General features: G+C 45.0%; 1 protein-coding gene across 1 annotated transcript in view; it reads left to right on the top strand.

Annotated features, from left to right (window-relative positions):
* Positions 1-12,500, top strand: part of LOC130282317 (riboflavin-binding protein-like) — a gene marked incomplete in the record, with an annotated part of 133,356 nt that overhangs the window by 91,506 nt on the left and 29,350 nt on the right. The window contains 2 exon segments of the mRNA XM_056530426.1: positions 6,145-6,299; positions 8,376-8,475. Coding sequence (XP_056386401.1) covers positions 6,158-6,299; positions 8,376-8,475 — 242 coding nt within the window.

Genomic DNA, 12,500 nt, shown 5'->3' with positions numbered 1-12,500 from the left:
AGTGAGGAGAAGGCTTCTGGTGTCATCTATATACAGTGAGGAGAAGGCATCTGGAGGTGTCTGGTGTCATCTATATACAGTGAGGAGAAGGCTTCTGGTGTCATCTATATACAGTGAGGAGAAGGCATCTGGAGGTGTCTGGTGTCATCTATATACAGTGAGGAGAAGGCTTCTGGAGTCATCTATATACAGTGAGGAGAAGGCTTCTGGAGGTGTCTGGTGTCATCTATATACAGTGAGGTGAAGGCTTCTGGAGTCATCTATATACAGTGAGGAGAAGGCTTCTGGAGGTGTCTGGTGTCATCTATATACAGTGAGGAGAAGGCTTCTGGAAGTGTCTGGTGTCATCTATATACAGTGAGGATAAGGAGTCTGGTGTCATCTATATACAGTGAGGAGAAGACTTCTGGTGTCATCTATATACAGTGAGGAGAAGGCTTCTGGAGGTGTCTGGTGTCATCTATATACAGTGAGGAGAAGGCTTCTGGTGTCATCTAAATACAGTGAGGAGAAGGCTTCTGGTGTCATCTATATACAGTGAGGAGAAGACTTCTGGTGTCATCTATATACAGTGAGGATAAGGTGTCTGGTGTCATCTATATACAGTGAGGAGAAGACTTCTGGTGTCATCTATATACAGTGAGGATAAGGTGTCTGGTGTCATCTATATACAGTGAGGAGAAGGCTTCTGGTGTCATCTATATACAGTGAGGAGAAGACTTCTGGTGTCATCTGTATACAGTGAGGAGAAGACTTCTAGAGGTGTCTGGTGTCATCTGTATACAGTGAGGAGAATACTTCTGGAGGTGTCTGGTGTCATCTATATACAGTGAGGAGAAGGCTTCTGGTGTCATCTGTATACAGTGAGGAGAAGACTTTTGGAGGTGTCTGGTGTCATCTATATACAGTGAGGAGAAGGTGTCTGGTGTCATCTATATACAGTGAGGAGAAGACTTCTGGTGTCATCTATATACAATGAGGAGAAGACTTCTGGAGGTGTCTGGTGTTATCTATATACAGTGAGGAGAAGGCATCTGGAGGTGTCTGGTGTCATCTATATACAGTGAGGAGAAGGTGTCTGGTGTCATCTATATACAGTGAGGAGAAGACTTCTGGTGTCATCTATATACAATGAGGAGAAGACTTCTGGAGGTGTCTGGTGTCATCTATATACAGTGAGGAGAAGGCTTCTGGAGGTGTCTGGTGTCATCTATATACAGTGAGGAGAAGGCTTCTGGAGGTGTCTGGTGTCATCTATATACAGTGAAGAGAAGGCTTCTGGAGTCATCTATATACAGTGAGGAGAAGGCTTCTGGAGGTGTCTGGTGTCATCTATATACAGTGAGGAGAAGGCTTCTGGAGGTGTCTGGTGTCATCTATATACAGTGAGGAGAAGGCTTCTGGAGGTGTCTGGTGTCATCTATATACAGTGAGGATAAGGTGTCTGGTGTCATCTATATACAGTGAGGAGAAGACTTCTGGTGTCATCTATATACAGTGAGGAGAAGGCTTCTGGAGGTGTCTGGTGTCATCTATATACAGTGAGGATAAGGTGTCTGGTGTCATCTATATACAGTGAGGAGAAGACTTCTGGTGTCATCTTAATATAGTGAGTATAAGGTGTCTGGTGTCATCTATATACAGTGAGGAGAAGGGTTTTGGTGTCATCTATATACAGTGAGGAGAAGACTTCTGGTGTCATCTGTATACAGTGAGGAGAAGACTTCTGGAGGTGTCTGGTGTCATCTGTATACAGTGAGGAGAAGACTTCTGGAGGTGTCTGGTGTCATCTATATACAGTGAGGAGAAGGCTTCTGGTGTCATCTATATACAGTGAGGAGAAGACTTCTGGAGGTGTCTGGTGTCATCTATATACAGTGAGGAGAAGGTGTCTGGTGTCATCTATATACAGTGAGGAGAAGACTTCTGGAGGTGTCTGGTGTCATCTGTATACAGTGAGAAGAAGGCTTCTGGAGTCATCTATATACAGTGAGGAGAAGGCTTCTGGAGATGTCTGGTGTCATCTGTATACAGTGAGGAGAAGGCTTCTGGTGTCATCTATATACAGTGAGAAGGCTTCTGGAGGTGTCTGGTGACATCTATATACAATGAGGAGAAGGCTTCTGGTGTCAACTATATACAGTGAGGTTAAGGCTTCTGGAGGCGTCTGGTATCATCTATATACAGTGAGGAGAAGGCTTCTGGAGGTGTCTGGTGTCATCTGTATACAGTGAGGAGAAGGCTTCTGGAGGTGTCTGGTGTCATCTATACACAGTGAGGAGAAGGCTTCTGGAGGTGTTTGGTGTCATCTATATACAGTGAGGAGAAGGTGTCTGGTGTCATCTATATACAGTGAGGAGAAGGCTTCTGGAGGTGTCTGGTGTCATCTGTATACAGTGAGGAGAAGGCTTCTGATGTCATCTGTATACAGTGAGGAGAAGGTGTCTGGTGTCATCTATATACAGTGAGGAGAAGGCTTCTGGAGGTGTCTGGTGTCATCTGTATACAGTGAGGAGAAGGCTTCTGGTGTCATCTATATACAGTGAGTAGAAGGCTTCTGGTGTCATCTATATACAGTGAGGAGAAGGCTTCTGGAGGTGTCTGGTGTCATCTATATACAGTGAGGAGGTGTCTGGTGTCATCTATATACAATGAGGAGAAGGCTTCTGGAGGTGTCTGGTGTCATCTATATACAGTGAGGAGAAGGCTTCTGGAGGTGTCTGGTGTCATCTATATACAATGAGGAGAAGGCTTCTGGAGGTGTCTGGTGTCATCTATATACAGTGAGGAGAAGGTGTCATGTGTCATCTGTATACAGTGAGGAGAAGACTTATGGAGTTGTCTGGTGTCATCTGTATACAGCGAGGAAAGGCATCTGGTGTCATCTATATACAGTGAGAAGGCTTCTAGAGGTGTCTGGTGTCATCTATATACAGTGAGGAGAAGGCTTCCATTATCATCTATATACAGTGAGGAGAAGGCTTCTGGAGGTGTCTGGTGTCATCTATATACAGTGAGGAGAAGGATTCTGGAGGTGTCTGGTGTCATCTATATACAGTGAGGAGAAGGCTTCCATTGTCATCTATATACAGTGAGGAGAAGGCTTCTGGAGGTGTCTGGTGTCATCTATATACAGTGAGGAGAAGGCTTCTGGAGGTGTCTGGTGTCATCTGTATACAGTGAGGAGAAGGCTTCTGGAGGTGTCTGGTGTCATCTGTATACAGTGAGGAGAAGGCTTCTGGTGTCATCTGTATACAGTGAGGAGAAGGCTTCTGGAGGTGTCTGGTGTCATCTGTATACAGTGAGGAGAAGGCATCTGGTGTCATCTGTATACAGTGAGGAGAAGGCTTCTGGAGGTGTCTGGTGTCATCTGTATACAGTGAGGAGAAGGCTTCTGGTGTCATCTATATACAGTGAGGAGAAGACTTCTGGTGTCATCTATATACAGTGAGGAGAAGGCTTCTGGTGTCATCTATATACAGTGAGGAGAAGGCTTCTGGAGGTGTCTGGTGTCATCTGTATACAGTGAGGAGAAGGCTTCTGGAGATGCCTGGTGTACATAGATGACACTAGACACCTTCAGAAGCCTTCTCCTCACTGTATATAGATGACACCAGACACCTTCTCCTCACTGTATATAGATTACACCAGACACCTTCTCTTCACTGTATATAGATGACACCAGACACCTCCAGAAGCCTTCTCCTCACTGTATATAGATGACACCAGACACCTTCTCCTCACTGTATATAGATTACACCAGACACCTTCTCCTCACTGTATACAGATGACACCAGACACTTCCAGAAGTCTTCTCCTCACTGTATACAGATGACACCAGACGCCTTCTCCTCACTGTATATAGATGACACCAAATGCCTCCAGAAGCCTTCTCCTCACTGTATATAGATGATACCAGACACCTCCAGAAGCCTTCTCCTCACTGTATATAGATGACACCAGACACCTCCAGAAGCCTTCTCCTCATTGTATATAGATGACACCAGACACCTCCAGAAGCCTTCTCCTCACTGTATACAGATGACACCAGACACCTCCAGAAGTCTTCTCCTCACTGTATACAGATAACACCAGATGCCTTCTCCTCACTGTATATAGATGACACCAAATGCCTCCAGAAGCCTTCTCCTCACTGTATATAGATGATACCAGACACCTCCAGAAGCCTTCTCCTTACTGTATACAGATGACACCAGACACCTCCAGAAGCCTTCTCCTCACTGTATACAGATGACACCAGACACCTCCAGAAGCCTTCTCCTCACTGTATATAGATGACACCAGACACCTCCAGAAGCCTTCTCCTCACTGTATACAGATGACACCAGACACCTCCATAAGCCTTCTCCTCACTGTATATAGATGACACCAGACACCTCCTCACTGTATATAGATGACACCAGACACCTCCAGAAGCCTTCTCCTCACTGTATATATAGATGACACCAGACACCTCCAGAAGCCTTCTCCTCACTGTATACAGATGACACCAGAAGCCTTCACCTCACTGTGTATAGATGACACCAGACACCTCCAGAAGCCTTCTCCTCACTGTATACAGATGACACCAGACACCTCCAGAAGCCTTCTCCTCACTGTATATAGATGCCACTAGACACCTCCAGAAGCCTTCTCCTCACTGTATATAGATGACACTAGACACCTCCAGAAGCCTTCTCCTCACTGTATATAGATGCCACTAGATACCTCCAGAAGCCTTCTCCTCACTGTATATAGATGACACTAGACACCTCCAGAAGCCTTCTCCTCATTGTATATAGATGACACCAGACACCTCCAGAAGCCTTCTCCACATTGTATATAGATGACACCAGAAGCCTTCACCTCACTGTATATAGATGAAACCAGAAGCCTTCTCCTCACTGTATATAGATGACACCAGACACCTCCAGAAGCCTTCTCCTCACTGTATACAAATGACACCAGAAGCCTTCTCCTCACTGTATACAGATGACACCAGACACCTCCAGAAGCCTTCTCCTCACTGTATACAGATGACACCAGACACCTCCAGAAGCCTTCTCCTCACTGTATATAGATGACACCAGACACCTCCAGAAGCCTTCTCCTCACTGTATATAGATGCCACTAGACACCTCCAGAAGCCTTCTCCTCACTGTATATAGATGACACTAGACACCTCCAGAAGCCTTCTCCTCACTGTATACAGATGACACCAGACACCTTCTCCTCACTGTATATAGATGCCACTAGACACCTCCAGAAGCCTTCTCCTCACTGTATATAGATGACACCAGACACCTCCAGAAGCCTTCTCCTCACTGTATATAGATGCCACTAGACACCTCCAGAAGCCTTCTCCTCACTGTATATAGATGACACTAGACACCTCCAGAAGCCTTCTCCTCACTGTATACAGATGACACCAGACACCTTCTCCTCACTGTATATAGATGACACTAGACACCTCCAGAAGCCTTCTCCTCACTGTATACAATGACACCAGACACCTTCTCCTCACTGTATATAGATGCCACTAGACACCTCCAGAAGCCTTCTCCTCACTGTATATAGATGACACTAGACACCTCCAGAAGCCTTCTCCTCACTGTATATAGATGACACCAGACACCTCCAGAAGCCTTCTCCTCACTGTATATAGATGAAACCAGAAGCCTTCTCCTCACTGTATATAGATGACACCAGACACCTCCAGAAGCCTTCTCCTCACTGTATATAGATGAAACCAGAAGCCTTCTCCTCACTGTATATAGATGACACCAGACACCTCCAGAAGCCTTCTCCTCACTGTATATAGATGAAACCAGAAGCCTTCTCCTCACTGTATATAGATGACACCAGAAGCCTTCTCCTCACTGTATATAGATGACACCAGACACCTCCAGAAGCCTTCTCCTCACTGTATACAAATGACACCAGAAGCCTTCTCCTCACTGTATATAGATGACCTCTCCTCACTGTATATAGATGACCTCTCCTCACTGTATATAGATTGTGTAGGTGGGGGGGGGGGGGATTTGTAGGGGGGAGGGTGATATGTAGGCACTAGTATTCATGTTCTATTTTCCTGCTATGGACCTGATGATTCCTGATCCCATTGTAGTTATCTTCTTCCTGCAGATTTAGGGACAACATGGCGGCCCCCATCATCCTCCTCCTGACACTCAGCTTTCTGTCTGCTGTTTCTTCTCACCACAAATGTCTTCAAGGAACGTATCACAAAGTGTCCCCAGGGCCCGAGCTCAATATGCGGGAGTGCACCCTCTACTCTGAAGGTAAGTGGCTACAGGAGCTAATTTCAACAGACAGTTTAAAGTATATAGTGCTCAAATAATATACTGCCATACAGAGCTTAATTAATATACCCCCCACATAGTGCACAAATGATATACTGCCATTCCTTGCTCACATATATACTGTCACACAGTGCTCACATATATACTGCCATACAGTGCTCACATATATACTGCCACACAGTGCTCACATATATACTGCCACACAGTGCTCACATATATACTGCCATACAGTGCTCACATATATACTGCCATACAGTGTTCACATATATACTGTCACACAGTGCTCACATATATACTGCCACACAGTGCTCACATATATACTGTCACACAGTGCTCACATATATACTGCCATACAGTGTTCACATATATACTGCCACACAGTGCTCACATATATACTGCCATACAGTGTTCACATATATACTGTCACACAGTGCTCACATATATACTGCCATACAGTGCTCACATATATACTGCCACACAGTGCTCACATATATACTGTCACACAGTGCTCACATATATACTGCCATACAGTGTTCACATATATACTGTCACACAGTGCTCACATATATACTGCCATACAGTGTTCACATATATACTGTCACACAGTGCTCACATATATACTACCATACAGTGCTCACATATATACTGCCACACAGTGCTCACATATATACTGCCATTCCTTGCTCACATATATACTGCCATTCCTTGCTCACATATATACTGCCATTCCTTGCTCACATATATACTGTCACACAGTGCTCACATATATACTGCCATACAGTGCTCACATATATACTACCATACAGTGCTCACATATATACTGCCACACAGTGCTCACATATATACTGCCATACAGTGCTCACATATATACTGCCATACAGTGTTCACATATATACTGTCACACAGTGCTCACATATATACTGCCATACAGTGCTCACATATATACTACCATACAGTGCTCACATATATACTGCCACACAGTGCTCACATATATACTGCCATACAGTGCTCACATATATACTGTCACACAGTGCTCACATATATACTGCCATTCCTTGCTCACATATATACTGTCACACAGTGCTCACATATATACTGCCATACAGTGCTCACATATATACTGCCATACAGTGCTCACATATATACTGCCATACAGTGCTCACATATATACTGTCACACAATGCTCACATATATACTGTCACACAGTGCCCACATATATACTGTCACACAGTGCTCACATATATACTGTCCTACAGTGCTCACATATATACTGCCATACAGTGCTCACATATATACTGTCACACAGTGCTCACATATATACTGTCCTACAGTGCTCACATATATACTGCACTACAGTGCTCACATATATACTGCCATACAGTGCTCACATATATACTGTCACACAGTGCTCACATATATACTGCCATACAGTGCTCACATATATACTGCCATACAGTGCTCACATATATACTGCCATACAGTGCCCACATATATACTGCCATTTCTTGCTCACATATATACTGTCACACAGTGCTCACATATATACTGTCACACAGTGCTCACATATATACTGCCATACAGTGCTCACATATATACTGCCACACAGTGCTCACATATATACTGCCATACAGTGCTCACATATATACTGCCATACAGTGCTCACATATATACTGCCATACAGTGCTCACATATATACTGCCATACAGTGCTCACATATATACTGTCACACAGTGCTCACATATATACTGCCATACAGTGCTCACATATATACTGTCACACAGTGCTCACATATATACTGCCATACAGTGCTCACATATATACTGCCATACAGTGCTCACATATATACTGCCATACAGTGCTCACATATATACTGCCATACAGTGCTCACATATATACTGCCATACAGTGCTCACATATATACTGCCATACAGTGCTCACATATATACTGCCATACAGTGCTCGCATGGTATACCGCCATCTAATACTTAAATCAGTAGGGGGGTATGTACATGTATGATGAGTCCATGTTTCACTGACACAGTTGTTCCCCTTTAGCCTCCTGCTGTTCGGCAAACTTCACTGACAAACTGTGGGGGTCTCCGCTCCGTCAGGTGGATAATTATTACTGGAACCGATGTGGGAACCTCAGCCAGACGTAAGTGTGGTCCGTATATCTGATTGTTGGCCCCTCGTGGGCGGGTCATATCTGACAATGTATACCTGGGCCTCATAGAGCAAAGGCTGTGCAGATCTGTAGTGTCCTCTAAGGACCCTAATCCCTAGACTGCACCCCTGAGACACCGGGAGCTATGGTGGTCTCCAATGTGCTGATCTCTGGGGGTCTCCAATGTGCTGATCTCTGGGGGTCTCCAATGTGCTGATCTCTGGGGGTCTCCAATGTGCTGATCTCTGGGGGTCTCCAATGTGATGATCTCTGGGGGTCTCCAATGTGCTGATCTCTGGGGGTCTCCAATGTGCTGATCTCTGGGGGTCTCCAATGTGCTGATCTCTGGGGGTCTCCAATGTGCTGATCTCTGGGGGTCTCCAATGTGCTGATCTCTGGGGGTCTCCAATGTGCTGATCTCTGGGGGGTCTCCAATGTGCTGATCTCTGGGGGTCTCCAATGTGCTGATCTCTGGGGGTCTCCAATGTGCTGATCTCTGGGGGTCTCCAATGTGATGATCTCTGGGGGTCTCCAATGTGCGGATCTCTGGGGGTCTCCAATGTGCTGATCTCTGGGGGTCTCCAACGTGCTGATCTCTGGGGGTCTCCAATGTGATGATCTCTGGGGGTCTCCAATGTGCTGATCTCTGGGGGGTCTCCAATGTGCTGATCTCTGGGGGTCTCCAATGTGCTGATCTCTAGGGGTCTCCAATGTGCTGATCTCTGGGGGTCTCCAATGTGATGATCTCTGGGGGTCTCCAATGTGCGGATCTCTGGGGTTCTCCAATGTGCTGATCTCTGGGGGTCTCCAATGTGCTGATCTCTGGGGGTCTCCAATGTGATGATCTCTGGGGGTCTCCAATGTGCTGATCTCTGGGGGTTTCCAATGTGATGATGTCTGGGGGTCTCCAATGTGATGATCTCTGGGGGTCTCCAATGTGCTGATCTCTGGGGGTCTCCAATGTGCTGATCTCTGGGGGTCTCCAATGTGATGATCTCTGGGGGTCTCCAAAGTGATGATCTCTGGGGGTCTCCAATGTGCTGATCTCTGGGGGTCTCCAATGTGCTGATCTCTGGGGGTCTCCAATGTGATGATCTCTGGGGGTCTCCAATGTGATCATCTCTGGGGGTCTCTGCCCACAGCAGGTGCTGGAGATTATTGAGGGGTAAGTACGCTGATACTGAATGATCCAGGCCCAGGAGATCCAGTCATTTTCTTTACAGGAGCCACTCTGACCTCACATCACACCTGGGGGCCACATCAGATGATGGGCCCCTAGATCCCTGGATCCATCAGATCTCATCCTATAGATAAACCCCACCCACTACTGAGGAGAGGGGCATGTCTGCTTGATCATCTCCATTCTCTACATATTAGGACATGCTGGCTGGGGAAGGGTTAAGTGTGACCCCCGCTGAGCACCAGGACTACACCCCCCCCCCCCCCCATCAGATACTAATAAAGTCCATCTGCAGGGCAGCTCCTGGAAGGATCGGCTGTGGTTTCCCAGTGTCCTCCGCCTTCAGGAACCATAAAAATTGTGACACGTAGGAAGCGGGATCTGCATGACCCCCGATGACATCACCATATCCATTATATCCTGATGACATCACCATATCCATTATACCCTGATCACATCACCATATCCATTATATCCTGATGACATCACCATATCCATTATACCCTGATCACATCACCATATCCATTATATCCTGATGACATCACCATATCCATTATACCCTGATCACATCACCATATCCATTATATCCTGATGACATCACCATATCCATTATACCCTGATGACATCACCATATCCATTATACCCTGATCACATCACCATATCCATTATATCCTGATGACATCACCATATCCATTATACCCTGATGACATTACCATATCCATTATACCCTGATCACATCACCATATCCATTATATCCTAATGACATCACCATATCCATTATATCCTGATGACATCACCATATCCATTATACCCTGATCACATCACCATATCCATTATATCCTGATGACATCACCATATCCATTATACCCTGATTACATCACCATATCCATTATATCCTGATGACATCACCATATCCATTATACCCTGATGACATCACCATATCCATTATACCCTGATCACATCACCATATCCATTATATCCTGATGACATCACCATATCCATTATACCCTGATGACATTACCATATCCATTATACCCTGATCACATCACCATATCCATTATATCCTGATGACATCACCATATCCATTATATCCTGATGACATCACCATATCCATTATACCCTGATCACATCACCATATCCATTATACCCTGATGACATCACCATATCCATTATACCCTGATGACATCACCATATCCATTATACCCCCATGACATCGCCATATCCATTATACCCTGATGACATCACCATATCCATTATACCCTGATGACATCACCATATCCATTATACCCCCATGACATCGCCATATCTATTATACCCTGATGACATCACCATATCCATTGCGCACCCATGACATCACCATATCCATTATATCCTGATGACATCACCATATCCATTACACCCCGATGACATCACCATATCTATTATACCCTGATGACATCACTATATCCATTATACCCTGATGACATCGCCATATCCATTATACCCTGATGACATCACCATATCCATTATACCCTGATGACATCGCCATATCCATTATACCCTGATGACATTACCATATCCATTATACCCTGATGACATCACCATATCCATTATACCCTGATGACATTACCATATCCATTATACCCTGATGACATCGCCATATTCATTATACCCTGATGACATCGCCATATCCATTATACCCTGATGACATCGCCATATTCATTATACCCTGATGACATCACCACATCCATTATACCCTGATGACATTACCACATCCATTATACCCTGATGACATTACCATATCCATTATACCCTGATGACATCACCATATCCATTATACCCTGATGACATCACCATATCCATTATACCCCCATGACATCGCCATATCCATTATACCCTGATGACATCACCATATCCATTATACCCCCATGACATCGCCATATCCATTATACCCTGATGACATTACCATATCCATTATACCCTGATGACATCACCATATCCATTATACCCTGATGACAGGGTTAAGTGTGACCCCCGCTGAGCACCAGGACTTCACCCCCCCCCCCCCCCCCCATCAAATACTAATAAAGTCCATCTGCAGGGCGGCTCCTGGAAGGATCGGCTGTGGTTTCCCAGTGTCCTCCTCCTTCAGGAACCATAAAAATCGTGACGCATAGGAGGCGGGATCTGCATCCACCCCCGCCCCACCGCATCCACCCCCATTACATATCCATTATGTTCCGATGACATCACCATATCTCTTTTATCCTGATGACATCACCATATCCATTATATCCTGCTGACATCAACATATCCATTATATCCTGATGACATCACCATATCCATTATACCCCCATGACATCGCCATATCCATTATACCCTGATGACATCACCATATCCATTATACCCCCATGACATCGCCATATCCATTATATCCTGATGACATCACCATATCCATTATATCCTGATGACATCACCATATCCATTATATCCTGATGACATCGCCATATCCATTATAGCCTGATGACATCACCATATCCATTATATCCTGATGACATCACCATATCCATTATACCCCCATGACATCGCCATATCCATTATACCCTGATGACATCACCATATCCATTATACCCCCATGACATCGCCATATCCATTATACCCTGATGACATTACCATATCCATTATACCCTGATGACATCACCATATCCATTATACCCCCATGACATCGCCATATCCATTATACCCTGATGACATTACCATATCCATTATACCCTGATGACATCACCATATCCATTATACCCCCATGACATCGCCATATCCATTATACCCTGATGACATCACCATATCCATTATACCC

This window comes from Hyla sarda, chromosome 7 (assembly GCF_029499605.1).
Source record: "Hyla sarda isolate aHylSar1 chromosome 7, aHylSar1.hap1, whole genome shotgun sequence".
In the NCBI taxonomy this organism is placed as follows: Eukaryota; Metazoa; Chordata; class Amphibia; order Anura; family Hylidae; genus Hyla; species Hyla sarda.
The sequence above is the reverse complement of the archived record's forward strand: the minus strand, read 5'-3'. Positions and strand labels throughout refer to the sequence as shown.